Raw genomic sequence first — 20883 nt, forward strand, 5'->3', positions numbered from 1 at the left:
TTTCCAACCAACTCATAAAATGTGTAATTACTTTTTCTGGTATTATTTGAATTGGGATTCAAATATAATCACATGGTATGACTGGTTGATAAAGCAAGCATTTAAGTTCCTGGGCACCTGGGTGGCTCAGTCGGTTAAGCGTCTGCCTTCTGCTCAGGTCATGATCCCAGGGTCCTGGGATCGAGCCCCGCATCGGGCTCACTGCTCAGCGGAGAGCCTGCTTCTCCCTCTCCCTCTGCCTGCCACTCCCCCTGCTTGTACTCTCTCTCTCTCTTTCTCTCTCTGTCAAATAAATAAATAAAATCTTATAAGTTCCTTTTAAGCTATAGGTTTCCTGTCCATCCTTTTTTTTTTTCCTCTGCAACTTACTTGTTGAAAAAACTGGATTGTTTGTCCTATAGAGTTGCCCATGGTATGGATTTTACTGAATACGTCCCCATGGGGTGTAATTTTACATGATCCTCTGTCCTCTGTATTTCCTGTAAATTCAGGTTGCAATTTTTGGCAAGATTGCCTGATAGGATATTTGTGTATCCAAAAAATATGTGTATGTACACATGTATGCAAAATAATCAAATATACAAAAAAGCTTAAAAAGTACAGCGAACATATAGGCCTTCTAGGTTGGACATTTCGCTGTCATTGATTCTCTCTACATATATGCACATGCACTTTTATTTTTTTGCTCTACCATTTGAAATTCATTGCGGACATCATTACTTTTCAGCATGCGATTTCCTAAAAATAAGAACATTCTCCTACTTAACCCCAATACACTTAACAGACCTTTAAAATTAGCGATATTTCTATAATATCATCTAATACACAGTTCATATTCAAATTTTCCAATTGTTCAAAACATACTCTTTTTTTCTAACCAGAATAGAGTGTAGGTTCACACATTACCGCATGTTGTTTTATCTTTTTTTAGTCACTTTCTCAGGAACAGTTCTGCCCTCCCTTTTTTTTCCACATGACACTGACTTTTTTAAGAACCCCGAATGGTAATATGTAAGTTAATCTTTTATATCTTGTATTTCTTTATATTTGGGTGTTTTCATCAGGTTTTTAGATATGCTTCCCTTATTGTAGCCCTTTGGCCTTTTTTTTTTTTTTTGGCTTTTTAAATTTCATCTTTGTTTCTCCAGAACTTTCTCAGGGAGGCTGTATGAGTTCATTTCGATGGAATAGAGGTGGAGACTTCAAAGGACGCAAGTGGGATACAGACCTGCCCACTGATTCTGCTGTAAGTCCCTACTTTTTTTTTTTTTTTGGTTTAACATTTTTCCATGTTATTATATTTATATACTTTTATTTTTCCATTATAAAAGTAAGTATTAAAAAGAATTTAGAAACTAAGGTAGAAATAAAAATTTAAAATTTTACCAGCATCTTAACCACTGTTAATATCTTGGTATATGGGGGCGCCTGGGTGGCTCAGATGGTTAAGTGTCTGCCTTCGGCTCAGGTCATGATCCCAGGGTTCTGGGATCAAGTCCCGCATCGGGCTCCCTGCTAGGTGGGGAGCCTGCTTCTCCCTCTGCCTCTGCCTCTCATGAATAAATAAATAAAACATTAAAAAAATATATATTTTGGTGTATTTTCTTTTTTTCCTTTACTTAGATTGCACTATTTTTTAATGTTTTTATCATAGTTGTAATCATCCCACATGTAAAATATTATATTCTTTTTTCACTTTTGCAATGTTTAAGTATTTTTTCATTACTACACACTCTCAATTAACTGTTTTCTTATATTGGAGCTAAAAGTTTGAGAATTATTTAGTTTCTGTTTTAAATAAGATTGCAAGGAATATCGTGATGCATATTTTTTTCTTATTTGGGATTATGGCTTTAAGAATGATTCCTAGGAGCGCCTGGGTGGCTCAGTCGTTAAGCGTCTGCCTTCGGCTCAGGTCATGATCCCCAGGGTCCTGGGATCGAGCCCCGCATCGGGCTCCCTGCTCGGCGGGAAGCCTGCTTCTCCCTCTCCCACTCCCCCTGCTTGTGTTCCCTCTCTCGCTGTGTCTCTCTCTGTCAAATAAATAAATGAAATCTTTAAAAAAAAAAAATGATTCCTAGAGGAGCCTGGGTGGCTCAGTTGGTTAAGTCTCTGACTCCTGATTTTGGCTCAGGTGATGATCTCCTCAGGGTTGTGAGATCAGCCATAAGATTCTGGGAGTGGGGCCTGCTTAAAATTCTCTCTCCCTTTCCCTCTGTTCCCCACCCACACACACTAACGCTCTCTTAAAAAAAAAAAAATCCTAGAATTAAGATTGATGAAATCGAAGAGTATAATGTTTTTGAGCATTTAAGAGTTTTTCAAGATCATGTTCTTTATTGTTTTAATAATGACCGTTATATGTAAAAATGAAGTTTCAAATGCTGATACTCAAATTGAGAATGTATGTGTATTTTTATCTTTTTTTTTTTTTTTAAGATTGTATTTATTTATTTGACAGAGAGATAGAGAGCACAAGTAGGCAGAGAGGCAGGCAGAGGGAGAGGGAGAAGCAGACTCTCCACTGAGGAGGGAGCCCGATGCGGGACTCAATCCCAGGACCCTGGGATCATGACCTGAGCCGAAGGCAGCCGCTTAACCGACTGAGCCACCCAGGCGCCCCATTGTTTTTTTTGTTGTTAACTATATGGGTATGAACAATCCACTTAACAGAAAACTGGGAATGTCTTGCTTTTCTCTTTTTTCATTTTATAGATTTCATCTTATAAATGTAACCACTTGAAAGCATTTTTGCTAGTTCTCTCTTTAGGGAAAAATTTAAAAATTGGAGTCATTATAAACAAAGGCTTAAAGCCATGATAGATTTTCATGCTGATTTTGAAAAATTGTTTCCTCATCTTCAGATCATCATGCATGTATTTTGCACCTACCTCGATTCCAGATTACCTCCACATCCTAAGTACCCTGACGGAAAAACATTTACTTCTCAGCACTTTGTTCAGACACCAAATAAACCAGGTATAAACTTCCTAAAAGAATGGGTTGAGGTTTTCACATGAGATACATAGAGAGGTTGGCTTGTTTTGTTAATGTAGCATATTTTCTTTACAGATGTGACAAATGAGAATGTTTTTTGCATTTATCAGAGTGCTATCAACCCTCCCCATTATGAGCTAATCTACCAGCGTCATGTCTACAATCTTCCAAAGGTACTTCTAAATGTAAAAATTGCTATTACAGAGTGTCACGGATGACTTGCTTTGATAATATTTTTTATTAGAGTCTCTTGTTTAGGGAATGGGTAAACTTTTTAAATTAGGAAAAATGCATTTCTTGAATATCCCCTTTTTTTTAACTATAAAAGTAATATATGCTTAATTTGGGAAGTATAAAGAAAAAGAAGAAAGATCATTCATTATTCCATTACTTAAAGGCAGCTATTGTTAACATTTTTGGTGTGTTGCCTTTGGTAAATTTCATTTTGGTCTTTCTCTGTGCTATTTTATGGGTTGAAATCATATTTATGTAGTTTTATTTCCTTTTAAAAAATTAACTTCTTAATTTAATTACCTTAAAAAACCATAATTTTCCATCCCATTAAAAAGCTTCCATAGAAACACTTTTTAATGGCTGTAAAAAAGTTTATCATAAGATTATAACATAATTTATTCAATCATTCCCCTATCGTTGGACATTTTGGATGTTCTAATTCTTCATTATCATAAACACTGCTGAGTATTCATTTTTATGGATATAGCTATCTGCATTTTGGGTAATTTTGTTAGCTTAAAGTCCAAAAGTGGAATTCTAGGTTACAGAATATTTTCAAGGCTTTTAAAATACATTATAAAACTACTTTCTACAAAAGATTCTTGTACCAGTTTACATTTCTATTCAGGTATTTTACTCTTGACTGCAAACATCACTTCTGCTGATGATCTTTGCACTTGGTGTTGTTACCAGCTTCTTTACTAAGAAATTTTACATTGACTATAATCATAAATTGTGTTCTCCATCAAATTCCTATTCCTATTATTAATTAATACTAATTTCCTGGGGAGGGGGGTGGGAGGATGGGTTAGCCTGGTGATGGGTATTAAAGAGGGGACGTTCTGCATGGAGCACTGGGTGTTATGCACAAACAATGAATCATGGAACACTATATCTAAAACTAATGATGTAATGTATGGGGATTAACATAACAATAAAAAAATTAAAAAAATACTAATTTCCTTTTTTCAAGTTTAACATTTCAGCTTTGTAAGTGTTAATATTTTGGACCATTGAAGTTTCTGTCCAAATCCATGCAAATGAAAGTCTGAATTACACGGAATTCTGAGTTAGTAGAATGTGAACTGATAGGATCTGCGTTTATCTTTTTGTTTGGTTCGCATAATTTTTTGTTTGGCTTGGTTTAAATCTTGCTGTCTTTTTGTTCCAGGGCCGAAATAATATGTTTCATACATTGTTAATGTTCCTCTACATCATAAAGACTAAAGAGTCAGGAATGCTTGGGTAAGTATTGATGCTTTAAAAACACAAGTACTTAATTTATTTACTGTTTTTCTTCCTTTGTAAAGATTCTGCAGAAGGCAGCATCATATACTAAAAGGATTGTGGACTGAACAAGAGATTGGGCTTCTAGTGTAAGCCCAGCCCTGTCACTAACCAGTTCTGCTCTCTTGGGCAAGTCCCTTCATTCCTCACCAACCTCCATTACATTGGACCACATCATTGGCTTTACAGTTGTGTCCCTCAGAGGAGCAACTCTGAGATCCATATCAGGCTCTTGCCACTTTAAAATTTAAAAACAAAACAAAAGCCATCCCATATCAGACACAAAGCCTTCTGCAAAATGTTTTATATTTCCAGAAAGACTGAGTCAGCAGCCATTCCATATTATTGTTAACTGGGGTGGAAAAATGGTCAGTTGAAATTGTTTACTTTGTTATTCTAAATATGTAGTAATGAAGCTCACATGCTATTAACAATAAATTCAGAATTGTTGTATGGTCCTTTTGGTGATTCAAAATTTTAGTGTTATCAAATAATGTTTTGAAGGAACAGGACTGCAGGTAAAGCTGGGGAAATCTGATAATGCAAGGTCTGAGAGTCTAAAAACCTGAGGTTAAGAAAATGTGAAGGGAAGGGCATGGAGTGGAAAACATCTAGGGTCCACTCCAGTTTTGATATGCATGCCTCTTTTCACTTTTGTTTAGGCGTCCTGTTTTATACATGTTCTAGAACTGCATTGTCTGATAGAGCAGCCACCAGCCACATGTGGCATTGAGCATTTGAAACATGACTCACCTGAAATGAGATGTGTTGTAAGTGTAAAATATATAGACTAGAATTTGAAGACCAAAAAAAAAGTAAAAGATCTCTTTAATAACGGTACATTGACTACATGTTGAATTAATACATTGGATGTATTGGGTTAAATGAAATATATTACTAAAATTAATTTCACCTGTTTCTTTTTACTTTTTATAAAATTTTTAAGGTGTCTGTTAGAAAATTTAAAATTATGGGGGCGCCAGGCTGGCTCAGTCGTTAGCATGCGACTTTCTCTTTTTTTTTTAATAGATTTCATTTATTTACTTGTCAGAGAGCACAAGCAGGGGGAAGCGGCAGGCAGAGGCAGAGGGAGAAGCAGGCTCCCCACTGAGCAAGGAGCCCAATGCAGGACTCAGTCCCAGGACCCTGGGATCATGACCTGAGCTGAAGGCAGGCACTTAACCGACTGAGCCACCCAGGCGTCCCAAGTATCTGACTCTTGATCTCAGGGTCGTGAGTTCAAGCCCCACGTTGGGCGTAGAGCTTACTTAAAATAAACTAAAAGTACTTATTAGGGAGGGCGCCTGGGTGGCTCAGTCGGTTAAGCATCCGACTCTTGGTTTCTGCTCAGTTCATGATCTCATGGATGTGGTATCAAGCCGCATGTTGCATCAGGCTCCATGCTCAGCGGGGAGTCTGCTTGAAGATTCCCTCTGCCCCTCCCCCTGCTCGCTCTCTTTCTCCCTCTCTCTCTCAAATAAATCAGTAAATCTTAAAAAAAAAAAAAAAAAAAAAAGTACTTAGTGGGGTTAATAACTTACTCAGAAGCCAAAAAGAACTGATAAAATTTTTGAAGTGCTTATCTTCTCTTAATAAGCAACTTACACTGGGAAAGAAACATTTTAAACTAAAACTAATACATGTTTTATTTATTTGAGATTTTTTTCTTAACCAAGGGAAAAGAAGCTTTGAAATTACCTTTTTAAATATGATTGATTAATCTTTTTAATACATTCTAAAACAATCAAATGGTTAAAAACTACTATCATCTAACTTAAAGGAAATAAGCAAGTAGCTCAAATATAGTCCATTTGGAATCATGCCCATAAAGCAGCAGATTGATCCAAATACATTATCAATTCAATGCCAGATATTTGTACAGTTACTGGAATGAGATGAATGTTTTACTTCCAAAAGGGAAAAAAAAAATCTAGACAGAATTGACTGCACAGTAATTTAAGGGCTCTGTTCAGCAAATAAACCATAAGTAAAGCTTAAAGCTAAATGACAAACTGAGACAAAATATTATGGTTGGAACACATATAGCAAATCCAAGCTAATATCCATCATATATAAAGAGCATATATAAATTCATTAGAGGGGTGCCTGGGTGGCTCAGATGGTTGAGTGTCTGCCTTCGGCTCAGGTCGTGCTCTCTGGGTCCTGGGATTGAGCCCCACATCGGGCTCCCTGCTCAATGGGGAGCCTGCTTCTCCCTTCCCTCTGCCGCTCCCCCTGCTTGTGCTCTCTCTCTCTGTCTCAAATGAATACATAAAATATTTTTTAAAATAATAAATTAAAAAATAAATTCATTAGAAAATAAAAACAGAAAATGGTCATAGACTGAAAGACTTTCACAGAAAAGTGTTGTGTAAATGGCTAATAAACATGAAAAGATACTTAGCCTTATATACGAAAAAGCCAAAATTAAAACATTTCTTTCTATCAAATTGAGATTTATCATTTGTAGGGTTTTTTTTTAAGATTTTATTTTATTTTTTTAAGCAATCTCTGCACCCAGCATGGGGCTCACACTCACAACCCCGAGATCCAAGAGTCATACGCTCCACTGACTGAGCCAGCCAGGTGCCCCTATCATTTGCAGTTTTGGTGAAGAAGTTCCTTGAAGAAAGGGAAAAACCAGTTAATATAGAAATTACCTTTTTTGAAGGGCATTTTTGTAATATATATATATTTTTTAATTTTTTCATCAAAATTAACAACTACTCATAATTTTTAAAGTTCTGTAGTGCTATAAGTTCATGACAGAAATGAGCAGTTCCCTGTGTTCCCAAGCCCACTTGAAACTGATGTAGTCTTTTCTTCTAACACTACTCTCATGGTTCCACATAATAGAGGCATGTAGCTCTCTCTTGATTCTTCAGTTTGAGACATTGGAGGTTGATTTCTTATTTTGTTAGATGAGTAATTTAGCTTATAGCCCTCTCTTCCCTTTGTACTTTGAATATGGTGTAGTACTCTATGGAGTAGAAGTAGATTTTTCTTCTTCTTATATATACAGTAGGGTTTAGTTTAGGCTATATCAATAATCCCCATATACAAATTCACTAAAGCATCAGTAATAATTGGTAAATCCTTAATTCAAGTTGAATAGGTAACATTCTCTAAGAGGCCTAGCATCCCTATATCCTCTATTTTAAAATTTTAATTGATACTTTTACTTGCTAAAATTATTTGGTTAACTCTATCTGGTGTAATAGTTACTGAGATCTACTAAAAAATTAATTTTCCACACCCCATAAATCCATTTGTTCTAAATTTGGGTTTTAAGCACAGTTAAGAAAGCAGTTACTATTACTAGGGTTCACCTGATAAACCATATGTAACCTAACTCATTACAGAATAGCATTAAATGTCATTGATGAAATATGTATTCCTTGTCAAGACTCTTGTTTTCATTATTTGAAAAAAGACCCTAAATGCTTTGGCAGTCAATTCCACTAAAACCTTTTTTTTTTTTTCTTTTTATAGGAGAGTTAATCTTGGTCTGTCCGGTGTGAATATTTTGTGGATTTTTGGCGAGTAGTGGGTCATTTAATTCCAAACATTTGGACTTTTCTTTGATTAAACCGGAAGTTGAATCTAAGCATCTCTGAGTCACTGCCTCTTTTGAAATAAGATACATATGTGTGTTACAGACTCTTTAGATTTAATGAAAAATCAGCTATTATGAAACTTACTTGTAAAAGTATGTCCTAAATCTTCTACACCAAGAGACATTACTTTTACTTTATTACCTTTCAGATTTTTCAGCTGCCTATAAAACTGCAACCCTTCAGATATTTGTTGACCCAAAACAGTGCAATTTCCCCTTCGTTAAGCAATTTGAGTCCTTTTTCATTGTAACCTACAAATGAGAATCATGCACCTAATTTTTCCCTGCAGAAATTGTTCTTTCAGTTGCATTGTTTGGTGTAAATACTTGAAAAGAAACAAGGAAATTGCTAATTCATCTCTATGCTTACCCACTGTTCTACAAGTCAGCCCATGGCCCATATTTAAAGAAATGAGATAAACTTCTCAGTAATATATTAGTCTACGTGCATTTTTAAGTATTTTTGAAAAAGGTTTAAGAGTTATTGGCATTTAAAAAAGTCAACTCTTGGATCAAATGTTAACTGATAGAGTTAAACTATTTGGGTCTTAGGTTAAAAGGCTGAAGACATCAAGAAACAGCTGCTTTGGTTTTAATAACTTGACTATTCCATAATATTGTATTATTTTAAGAGTTCTCTAAGACCATACAATATCTGTTGAAAATTTTTAGATATGTTCCGAATATCTGGAGAGTAAGAAGTGACGAAGTTTGTAAGTTTTGCTGGACTCTGTTTTCTTATATATCTGTATATAGTATCTCTAAAGCTAGCTAGCAGTTGCATTTTGTTTTCTGGTTTGACATATTATTAGAGACTGTTCTGTCACATTATGTAAACCCGAAAACAACGAAAACCAGTATCTTCCGAGTAACTGCCTGTTGGGCCTGTATATGCAGCCCATTTTTAATAATTTGTAAATTCTGTTTTTCAAAAAGTTGTTCCTGTTTTATAAAGGTCTTATATCCAAAGGAAAGGAAGTTTCTTTTAACTGTTTTTGACGTATGTTAAACATGTTTGCTATGATATTTTAGAAGAAAAAATTAAACATGTTAAATATAAGAACCTATCAAAATCTAAGTACTATTTCAGAAGTTACTGAAGGTGTCATGGAAGAACACTTGTTATGCTGTTACACTACTCAGTTGCATATTCTTGATTAAAGGGAATAAGGAGAAAAATTTTAATAACACATAAGACAAAATTTTTTTCGGGCGCCTGGGTGGCTCAGTTGGTTAAGCGACTGCCTTCGGCTCAGGTCATGATCCTGGAGTCCCTGGATCGAGTCCCGCATCGGGCTCCCTGCTCGGCAGGGAGTCTGCTTCTCCCTCTGACCCTCCCCCCTCTCATGTGCTTGCTCTCTCTCATTCTCTCTCTCAAATAAATAAATAAAAAATCTTTAAAAAAAAAAAAAAGACAAAATTTTTTTCTTTGTGGGACTTAAGACAGCTTTTAGTCCAAAAATTCAAAGCTATAATATTTTATTTTACAAGTGACTGTATGGGAAATATACATGTGAAAAGACTAGAGATCCAGACTAAAAAAGAAAAGCTGTTTTGTTTGCCTACTGTGAGTCTAGTGTGGGTTACTATAGTCTAGGTGGCTTTCCTATATTGACCAGTCTTCACACGTGTTTGAGCCAGCTTATATTTTAATGTAGCCTTTATTAAAAATACTTTGATGAATTAGTTGGAATTCACACTTCAGGAAGACAGTGCATTGCAAATATGGTAAATTTTTTTTTTGGTCTCTGGGTTAAAATGAGTAAATATCTACTTTTTTCTAATTAAATGTTATTTATAGGATATTTTTCACAAGGTTTTTTTTTTTTTTTTTCATTGCTTAACTCATCCTTGTGGGATCAAATCCACCAATCTTTTAGATTATGTTCACTGTATCATTTATCCTTTTTTTTTTTTCCTCTGTGAATATCAGCCTTTTCTTCAGCCAAATTGGTTGTAGGAGCATACCTAGGTGTTTATAATTTAGTCCCCACTGAGACATAACAATGCTGGGTTGCTCGGCTTTCTCAAACTGATATATGGAACACTTTACACTGATATTTCAAGGGTGAAGACAAGCGGCATATGGGGGGCACTTCTAAACTCAGCTTTGGAATAGAAATCCTTTAAATGTGGACATTCCTCAAAGGTCAGTCTTGGTCCTCTGTTTCACCGTCTCTGCTTTTCCTCAGAGATCTCATTCACTCCATTTGATTCCCAAATTCAGCAGCAGCCGTAACGTCTCTCCTGAGCTCCGGTGGTGTGTCTCCTTTGACCTGTCAGACATTTCCACTTGGATGTCCTGCAGACTCTCTGTGGCTGGAACTGAATTCACATCTGCTGCATCCAGCTCGCTCTTCTAACCTGCCTTTTTCTGTTCATTGTACTACCGGTTGCCCACGCTCAAACCTCTGGTGTCATCTTTGATTCCTGGAGCTCCCCGGGTCCCCAATCCAATCAGGCAGCAAACCTCATCCATTCTTTCTTAACAATGTCTCTTGCAGCTGTCCCCTTCCATTTCTGCTGCCACTGTGCTCATTTACACCCTTATCAACTCACACAGGACTACTCCAACAGCTGAATTAATCTCCCAGCTTCCTAATTGTTGCCGTGCTTCCAGACTTTCCAATTCATCCCGCACATTCTCTTCAAATTCATCTTCCTAAAACACCTGTTTGATCATTTCAGTCCCCTGATCAGTTCCTTCGCCTGACATGTAAAGCCCTCCGCAGTCTGGCCCCAGGCTGGCCTTACCCACCCAGACCCTTGGCACCTGCCGGGCTCTCCTCCCCTCCACAGCCTGCCCTGCCTGGAGGCTCCACTCTGATTAAACCTGCTGTTTTTTGGAGCTAGTCCTGGCCACTCCAGCTGGCAGTCATTTCTCCCCCAGGGTGATTGGATCTGTGCCCCTTCGCTGGCACTCAGCAGCCATGTGAATAGATTCAGAAGTGACTTTTAGTCTAACGGTGCGTCCTCGTATCTTCTCTCATCCTCCTAAAGAACGGGGTTTTTTTACCAGTCCGAGCCGTCCCGCTGTTCGGGAGGACGTGACACTGGCTACGGCTACCTTCTGGAAAAGGCTTGCATTCTCCTCTTCGAAGGACGCCTTTCAAGTAGCTAAGCGCACTGGCTTTCATCCTGTGCTGAGACCTGAGGAGGAGGAAGCAGCAGGGGGACTGCCTGAGGAGGGTGTGAGGGAAATGACATGGCCAATTCCCTGTCCCCTGGGGGTGTCTTCCTTCTGAGCTGGGCTGAGGCTGCTGCACTGGGCAGCCCGTTGTTCCAAATGCCACAGGGTCCACCATCCCTCGGGCTGGGGCGGCTCCCACCTCAGCTGCCCCGGACTGTGGGTAGCAGCAGAGGGCTGGGCTCTCTGGCCAGAAGGCTTTGGACAAGGGCCTGTGGAGGCCTTGTCTGCCCCTTTATAATGAGAGGGTTTGCACAACCAGCCCCTGTGCTTCCTGGGCCCTGGTGACATTGCCACATGTCCCTGGGTACGCCAGTGGTTTTCTGCTGAGTCGAGAGGATTGTTAGGTATTAGTTGGGAGCCACATCTCTAATTTGACTCCTGGAAGGTCATCAGCATTCCATTTCCACACTGACCCAGCTGTCCTGACCTGGGGAACAGGTGATGGGTTCTCAGTCAGGGTCGGGAAGAAGAATCCAGTCCAGCAGGCCTGGTATGGGGAGCAGGCTGGCGTGCACCTGGGGAACCTGTCCACCCCGGGACAGTTCACAGCACAGCCATGTGCAGACAGTCCCAGGCGCTGCTGTGGCTGCTGGCATTTCCATTGAAAGCTATAGTTAAATCCTTTCATGCTCCCAAAGCAGAATGAATATTCCAAAAATCAGTCTGGCGGGAGGAGCCACTAACCTGAATGGGCTGAGGCTTGGGAAGCCTGAGCTCTGTCCCTGACGGGCAGGGCAATTCCTTTTTCCATGGATTCTGATTCAGAGATCATGAAGAAGCTAAATTGAGAATAATGGATGACTGGTTTGGGGTAAGGAAAAAAAAACGGCTTTAAAAACTCTCAAAACAGGCACCCGGGTGGTACAGTCCGTTGGGTGTCCCACTCCTGGTCTCGGCTCAGGTGGTGATCTCTGGGTGGTAAGATTGAGCCCCACGCTCAATGAAGAGTCCACTTGAGATTCTCTCCCTCTCCCTCTGCCCCTCCTGCTTGTGTTCACTCGCACGCATGCGTGCTCTCTCTTTAAAATAAATAAATCTTAAAAAAAAAAAGTCTCAAAATAGCACGCTGGTGTAAAAGTAGGAAATGGCCCCTTTGGCATTGTCGAGCAAAGATCTCATTCACCGGACCATGAGACCTTCCTGGCCTTGACACACCCTCGTCCCACCCCAACCAGCCCCTGCCCAGCTGGACCTGCCCCCTGCTCCCACTTTCCTGCCCCCACCCCAGATTTGGCCACTCCCCAGCATAGACAGTGCTGCCCTTGTACCCTTGAAAGCTGGGCTTTCTGGTCTACCCACAAAACCCTCTCCTTCCTTTTCCATTTCTAAACCAGAAGGAAAAAATAACAACCCTGAATCAGACTCTGCTTTCATGACCTGCATCCCACAGGAGGAAAGTCAGAAGGTGGTGATCTGCTCTGTTGGGGGCAAATCTTGTTTTTTCAGGAGGAGCGGCCAGGCGTGATTCTTCCTCAAACACATGGTATGTAGACTGGAATCAGGCAGCTCTGTGATAGTTTTGGCCCAGACTACAGGCAGGAGCTTACTGAGCTCCAGCTCCACAGAAAGGCCCCTTGTGTTCCTAATGAGGAGGGGTATCATCCCCTGGCCAGCCTGAGGGGCAGAGCCATCATCCAGCTAACTCGTGAATGCGGGACTTGGCAGAAGGAAGTCTGAACTAAAGCCATCAGCCCCCAAACCTGGGAGTTGGAAAAGGTGTTATGTGGCTTCCATCTCAAGTTTAAGTTAACTACTCCTAAAAGTAAATTCAGTACAGTGCTCTGTTTCCAGTTAAATGTTCTACATGAGTTCTTTAAGGTCTTTTTGTAAGCCGTCTTGAAAATTCCTGGAGCTAACTACCTTAATGTTGTGGATAGACTGCACTTAGATCAAGTGCCTTGGATAAAACTTGAAGGTAAAGTCTACATCCTGGAACTATGGATTCTCTTAAGTGAGACACTACGTATTTTCTACATAGCCAGAGAAAGTATTTTTCATTGAAACTACTGTCTTTCTACTGTATACTACTATTTCCTACCTCAAAACTCTATTTCCCCACATATACCCCCTCCCCCCTCACTCACTCACCCCCAGTAGTTTCTGTTGGTGAGGGGTCTGCAGCTCCCACGGGCTTGCCCTCCTGACCCTGTCCTGGTAGGTACGACAGTGGGGCATTGCTGGAACAAATACCCGAGGAAAACCAGATCTCTCAGACAGATGGAACTCCGGTAAATGATGGAGCTTCGGTTAGACTGTGGCTTCCTTGAGGTGCTTGAGGGCAGGTGCATGTGACATGCTCAGGAAATATTTTTGGATTAACAATTGGATTAAGTAGACAGAATTTACTTGAAAAGCACTCCTTTTCTTGTTTTGGACTGGAATTTTCAACGTGCTTTCCATGCTGAAGACCATAGAGACCTCTCTGGCTAGTAAGTAGAAGGTGGCAGAGAAGAAAAGCAGTAAGGAGTTGGCAGTTGGCAGTTGGATCTAAACTTGTAGAAAGGAAGGCCAGAGGGCCCACTCTACATTGCCATGCATTCCTCTTTGTTGGGCTCTATGCAAATTGATTCAATAGTAAAGAGTACGTATATGGCCGGGGTGGGGGGTGTCTAGATGCACATCTGCCCGTAGTTTCTTAGATGGATGCAAAATGGGTGGCATCTTACAAACTCACACGGCTGGAGCTGCACTGTGGTAGATGCGAGGTGTGAGGGCTGGGAACACTATGATCGGTCACAGGATGCCATCATCCTGTTTCCTGACACGTTGCAGAGTTTCCTCCAAGTATGCGTCTAATTAGACTAGAGGATGTGCTTCTCTGATGAGGAAACCAAGCTAGCTAGCCTCAGTCTATCCCACGGTGAGAGTCTGTGCCTCCTGGCCACACCGGCATCTGCCACACTCCTCCGGTGCAGGTACAAATTGGTACAACCCTTTGAGAACACAACATGGGGCTGTGTGTGTGTCTCAGTCACTCCTGCTGCATAACAAAGTATCCCCAAACGAAAATAATCACTTAGGATCTCTCTCCATGGGGAACTGGAAGACTGAATCATCTTAAGGTGTGTTCATTCACATGTCTAGTGGTTAATGCTGGCTATTGACTGGGGCCTAACTGGGAATATGAGCAGAATGCCCACACAGGGCTTCCACATGTGGCCTGGGCTGCCTCATAATATGGTGGCTGAATTCCAAGTGCAAGTCTCTTGAGAAGGAAGGGGAGATAGGGACAGAAGCATATTACTTTTTATAACCTAGACTTGAAAATTCTGCATTTCTTCCACTGCATCCTGTTGATCAAGGCAGCTACGGAAAACTATTTTCGAAGGGAGGGAGCCTAGACCCCACCTCTCAATGGAAAGATGTCCTACATCACATCATGTAGGATGGGTCACATATTGATGTGGCCAGTTTTGAAAAATATAATCTGCCACAATGTGCAATGCCCACGCCATGATATTAATACTCTGGCTCATCAGTCCCCAGAAAATATATCCTAGGAAAATATTCAACAGGAAAAAATAAATTATGCCTAAGATGTTCATTGTGTGCATTTGTTTATTGATTTATCCATCCACCCAGTAAATACTGTTTGAGGTAATTTGCTAGGTGCTAGGAATACAGAGAAGACTCAGCATACCCTTTTTCCCCCTCACATAGTTTCTAGTCTGTAATAGCTAAAAACAAAACCCATCCAAATGTTTAAGATAGAACGGTTTAATACATTGTAGTACCTCAACTCTCTGAGATATATTCTTGAATGAGATACCTATAGACTTATTTTTGACCCCCTTTAAAAATTCCTACAACTTTTAAAAGACTATGTAAAAAGATGGGGGAAATGTTGGGTAGAAGTGAAAACAAATCAAAGTTGTATGTCTACTGTGATTACAATTATGTAAAAATATGCATGCAGATCGCCAACTAGAACAGATTATCCAAATGTGAACTCACTTGTTGAAATGGGAATGTGGATGATTGTTTTTCCATTTTCAGTTGCCTCTCAATGTTATGGTGCTTTTACAACTGAAAAAGTCCAGGGGGCCGGGGGGAAGGGGGGAAGCGGTGCAAATAGAATTTTACAGGTCAAAGGAAGAGAAGGCTCTGCTGAGTGAGAAGCTGAGCGGGGAGAGGTGGCTACTGAATTTCTGTAGGAGGAGGAAAGCAGCAGGAATCAAACCATGAGGACAGGAGAGGAAGAGCTCCCTTTGGAAAAGTGCAAAGAGTCCAAACCAAGATGTGTTTAGAGGAGCATGGGCAGATGGCTCGGAGGAAAGGTGCACCTGAGCTACGGGGCTGAGGAGTGCAGACTTTATAGCAGAGACTCTGAAACTTTTTGAGCAGAGAATGAAGTCAAAGGTGTGCTTAAGGAAAGTGACTCTGAGCACAGTGCTGAGGATGATAGAAGCTGGAGCTGCCGCAGGCCGGGAGGCCTGTGGGGAGGCCTGTGGGGAGGCCTGTGCTCCAGATGCGGCGGGAAAGATCGGAAAGTGTTTGTGGAAGAAGAGTGGTCACGACTTGGTCACCGGGCACACACAACTCCAAGATTTCAGTGGAGGTGATTAGGAAGATGGTGGCACTAATAACAGAAACAGGAGGAAGAAGAACCCGTTTGCAGCAGAAGAGAAATTCTAGACACGTTGAGTTGGGAGCTGCTGTTGGGCCTCCAGATGGAGATGACAACAGATAGCTGGAAACAGAAGTCTGAATCTGAAGGAAGAGATCCCCATTTTTGGCAAAACAGTTTGAACCTACACCTCTTCCTAGAATGCTCTTCCCCCAGCTATTTGTAACAGCTGCTTCCTGGCTTCCGGAAGGTCTCTGCTCAAATACCACCTCCTGGGGCCCTTTTCTGCCACCCGAGAATGGCAGCCTTGTCACTCACCATCTCCCTTCCCCCGCTCAGCTCTTCAATGCACATACATGAGATTTTACTTACCCCACCAGCATCCTCTTTAGAGATGGGACACTAGTGTCATCTTCCTATCTGAAGAACTGAACATGATGGGCAACTATGTGCCAATTCACTTACGTCAATTTCTATTGTGAAATGATAACAACAAATAGCATGTATTTTTTCTGACTCCAGATCTTAGTCTAAAGATTTAAAACTCCTCTGCTGTGTTATACATCAAAAATACAACTTAGGGGGGCGCCTGGGTGGCTCAGTCGGTTAAGCATCTGCCTTCGGCTCAGGTTGTTATCTCAGGGTCCTGGGATGGAGTCCCACATCGGGCTCCTTGCTCAGTGGGGAGCCTGCTTCTCCCTCTCCCTCTGCCTGCCGCTTCCCCTGCTTGTGTGCTCTCTCTCTCTGTCAAATAAATAAAATCTTAAAAAAAAAAATACAACTTAGAAGAAAGGACACACACCAACTATTTCTTAAGAAAGCCTCCTGGAAGGCGGCAGACACTTCCAGGTACATCCATCCCATTGGCCAGCTACTTAATCACATGGATACATGAAGCTGCAGAGAAATCTGGGAAAAGTAGTTTTTGTTCACCACGACCCTGGCCTTGGCCAGCTAATAATCCCAGCCCTACAGAATAAGGAGGGGTCGGATATTGGACAACAGCAGTCTGTCACTGCAGGAGATGTCCACACAAACCCCCAGAGCCCTGCCTGTGTCTGACTCCAAGGACAGTAACTGGATATAGAACTCATCATCCCCTCGAACAATTTAACTCTCACCAACTGCTCCCTAACTGGCTCACCCTCTCCCTGGTCCCCGGGCACTGAAATAAGGACATGTTCCACATTTCTGTATTCCAGATGCCAAGATCTGTAGAGCAAAACATGGCAGGGACATCCACAAAAGGTTCTCCTTGACCAACATTCTAAGTGTTTTTGGCGAGCACCAGCTACATAATTTGTGGGACCCAGGGCACATGGAAATGTGGTGGGGTCCCTTGTTAAAAATTACCAAGAATTTCAAAGCCACAACAGCATTAAGCCACTCACAAGCCCTTCTAAGTGTAGGGTCCTGTGTGACTGTCCAGGTGACAGGCCTGGGAAGCCAGTTCTGTATTCAGCCGAACAAAAGGAGGGAGCTCTTTATACTGTGAACACCACATGCCCGCTGTGTTGGCTTTGGGGCTGCTTCAGTTTTTAGGTAAGTTGTTTTTTTTTTCCTTGTCATGACTTAGAAAACTTAGAAGTGGGGGATGAAGCAGCTGGACTGTCTAATTTTACAGAAGACCTGGAAGCCCAAAGAGGGCCTGCCACTGCCCAGGGTCCTGCTTGGTGCTGGTGTCAGGGCCCACGCTAGAGGCCCGGCCCTGACTGCCGCGCGGCAGGACGGCGTCATTTGTCCCCGGCGGGCTGGCTCTGGGCACCGTTGACACTCCCGGGACGTGCCACCGCCAACTTGGGCTACGTTCTTCTTCCAGCCTGCGCCGTCAAGGCAGAGACCAACCCAGGACTCCTCTGTTCTTGGCTCCTTTTAGGGGACGTGCCACGGGTCACAGAAAGCGGAATGGTGGCTTGAAAAGCTTGCCCACTGCGCTCTGATACTTCCTCTCCACAGATGCTTCCAGGCTGGGGAGCTGGGCCCTTCCGTGTGCAGGTGGGCAGAGAGGCTCTGAAGGACGGACAGCTGGACACGCCGCCCACCGGCCCGCTGCGCAGGGCTCACCGCGACGGCGCTGGAGCGGGCAGGGGGCAGCCGTGCCGTCGCGGCGGAAGTCGGAGCAGGAGGCGGCCGGCTGCGAGGGCGGCGTGGGAGTTGCGTGGAGCGGGCGGCAGCCGCAGGGGCGCACGAATGTGCCACGGGGAGCGGGCGGGCGACGTGTCGGATGGGCACGCTTTTGTCCCGGGGAAGGCGGGCTGTGCGAGAGGGCAGCGTGCGCCGCGGGCTCCCCTGGGCGCAGACTTGGTGCCCGGCGGCGCAGCTGGCGCGGGCAAAGGTGCCCGGTTTCCTGCGGGGGCCTCGCCGGGGGGTGGGGGGCCGGAGCCGGGGATCTCACGGCCACCTGCTCCTGGCGTGAATCCGGGCCGGCCGGTATGTGCGCCTCGGCGATCCCCCAGCCGGCCCCGACTCCGCGGCCCCCCAGCGCGGGCTCCGGGCCGCGCCCTCCCGTCGCACCCACACCGCAGGAGGGAAGGGCGCCCCGCCCGCGCCCCCGGAGGCCCTCCCAGCCCAGACGGCTGCTGTCCCGGCCTCGCCGCGTCGCCTAGGCCGGGGACCACTGGCTCTCCGGGGCCCTGCGGAGTCGTGGGCAAAAGAAATGCAAGTGGTTCTCGCCCCCACCGTAGGCCGCGGGGCTGCGAGTAGCTCACCCAGCCGCCGGGCCCCTCATCCCGCGGGCACTTGGGTCGCCACGGCCGCCGGGACAGGCACGCTCCGTGGCCCGAGTTTCTAGAAGGCTCTTCTCAGAGTCGACTGCGTCTCCCTCCCCGACGTGGGCCCTGAGGCGGCTGGGGGTGCGAGGGAGCCGGCCGTTGGGAGAGGCACAGGGCGGCGGCCCTGCTCGGAGCGCCAGGAGTCCCAGGGGCTGCCCGGGAGAGTCTGGTCCCAACTTCCGGTCCCCCCGCCCCCCGCTGCGGCTGACCGCGCGAGGGACGAAGGTAGGCAACGGCCTCTGCTCAGCGTGGTCCCTGTGGCCACTCAAGCAGCAGCTCCACGGACTTTTCGAGCTTCTCTCCGCCCCCAGGAGGTTACTCGCCGTGTCACATGCTGGATGTTAGCCTCTCCCCAGCTGTACCCACGGCTCCGAGGAGGAGGGAGTTCCTCACACCCTTGTGGTCACTTGTGTTTGCCCCTTTCCCGAGAAGCTTCTCTGCCCTAGTTGGGGAGGGAGGGGGACACTGGCATGTGTCCTGAAAGCTGAAGGCCACTCCTCTGCTTGGCCAGACCTCGGAGAGGGCCCCGGCCCCGGGCCTGACCAGCACACGAGGCCTCAGAAGAAGGGATCCGGGGACACCGCCTCAGTGTCGTTTCCCTGCCCGCAGCATCAGTCAGCAAACTCGTCGAACACCTCACGCGCCCGGTGCCTAGCTGCTTTCACCTTCGGCTGACGCTTCCCTGTATCCGTTTGCTCTGTCTGCAAAAATGGGATCAATACGTCTCAGCTGAGGGGAGGGAGGTTCTTTCACAGCAGAGCTGGTAAAGGAACAGTAGCCCGAGGCCCTCGCCTTTCTGCGCAGCCATGACCCGCGTGAGGCCGTGACGCGGTTTGTCTCTGATGACAAAACGCGCAGTGGGAGCCGTCGTCCAAAGCCTCGCCCGCGCGCGGCCTCACCTGGCGTGGGTGGCCAGCTCGCCCCGCCTCGCCTCCCAGACGACCGGCCCCTGCCACGGACTCGGCTCAGGCCGGGAGCGAACAGGCCCCTGCACGTCTGTGGCGCGTGGCCTGTGTGCGTGGGGAGGCTTTGGGAGCGGAGGGCGCTGCCCCGTAGGGGTCCTGGCACAGTGGGAAATCCCCTCCCTAACGTTCCCTTCCTGCGGCCGTTCCAGGGAACGGTCTTGGTTTGAGGTCTTGGTGTGAGGACTGATTTCCAAAGTGTGGTTCCCAGCGGCTCTAACAACAGAACCATCTGTGGACCTTTTTTAAAATGCAGATTTGGTCCCACACCAGTTTACTGAAGCAGAACCTCTAGGGCGGTTGGGGCCTCATACTCTGCACTTTTAAACAAGGCCGTCAGAAAATTCTCCTGCCCCCTAAAGTCTGAGAGCCGTCGATCCAGCCAGGTGACGCCCAGGGAAACCCCACCCGTAGGGAGCACCGTGCGCTCCGGCCGCGTCCTACCTGCTGAGGTGTGCGCACGCGCGTGTGCCAAGCTGTGGCCCGTCCTTACGCTCGCTAGCGAACATCTCCCCGGGGCACGCTCGTCCCCTGCGTGCTAGTGGTTTTGAACTTTTCACGTCACCTCTGATTAGCCCCCTCTGCCCCAGCTTTTGAAGCCGCCTTGGTTTACATACCATGAATATGCGCTGCCGGCTGGGGTGGTTTGGTCCTCAGGCCATTTTGTGAGGAGATTTGTGTTTCCTGAGCTTTTTTAGACTATCCTTGAGAACAGACACATTTCCTGTTCCTTTTGTGTCCTTTTGGCGCCCCAGGGGCTCACGTGGGGCCCTGGACACAGCCGGTGCTAAAGCCCGTGCTGAAGGGTTCCCGGAGATGCGCTCTGCAAGGCCCTGCCTCCTCAGCACGCTCAGCCGGCGGGCCCACCCTCCCTCACGCCCTTCATTGGATGAATGTGAGGACGGGGCAGCTCCCAGCAGGCCCCGCGCAGAGGCAGGTGCCCTGAGGCAGCGCAGCCGGGGGCCATCTTGCCTCCTCGGGGTTGAGAGCTAGGTCAGGTGGGCTCAGGCTCTTCCGTCCCAGCAGAACGGGGAGCGCCCTGCTGCTGTTGGGCCGCTCAAAGCTCTTCTGAAGGGAGCGGGACCTGACGCTGCACCTCGTCGTTGGTCCCCAGGCAGCAGGATCTAGGGGAGGGTGCAGCACATCTTCGGCGCCCCCTCCGCACTCCTATGCCAAACAGCCTCCAGGTGGAGCGGAAGGATTTGGGGGCTTTAAGGGTCAAATGTCTTGGCAGGCTTCTTAGTCTCTCCACCCCTCCC

At 44.9% G+C, this 20883-nt stretch overlaps 1 protein-coding gene across 3 annotated transcripts in view; it reads left to right on the forward strand.

Annotated features, from left to right (window-relative positions):
* Positions 1–9367, forward strand: part of TMEM209 (transmembrane protein 209) — a 31858-nt gene extending 22491 nt beyond the window's left edge. For 2 of the 3 annotated variants that reach the window (XM_032401570.1, XM_032401572.1), the window contains 5 exons: positions 1149–1246; positions 2865–2979; positions 3073–3170; positions 4403–4476; positions 8011–9367. In XM_032401570.1, coding sequence (XP_032257461.1) covers positions 1149–1246; positions 2865–2979; positions 3073–3170; positions 4403–4476; positions 8011–8065 — 440 coding nt within the window. In that variant the 3' untranslated portion in view covers positions 8066–9367. The remainder of the gene's footprint in view (positions 1–1148; positions 1247–2864; positions 2980–3072; positions 3171–4402; positions 4477–8010) is intronic. The other variant, XM_032401571.1, reaches the window with a different exon arrangement.
* Positions 9368–20883: the final 11516 nt, after the last annotated feature.

The sequence above is a fragment of the Phoca vitulina genome, unplaced genomic scaffold (genome assembly GCF_004348235.1).
Source record: "Phoca vitulina isolate PV1807 unplaced genomic scaffold, GSC_HSeal_1.0 scaffold4, whole genome shotgun sequence".
NCBI classification, from domain to species: Eukaryota; Metazoa; Chordata; class Mammalia; order Carnivora; family Phocidae; genus Phoca; species Phoca vitulina.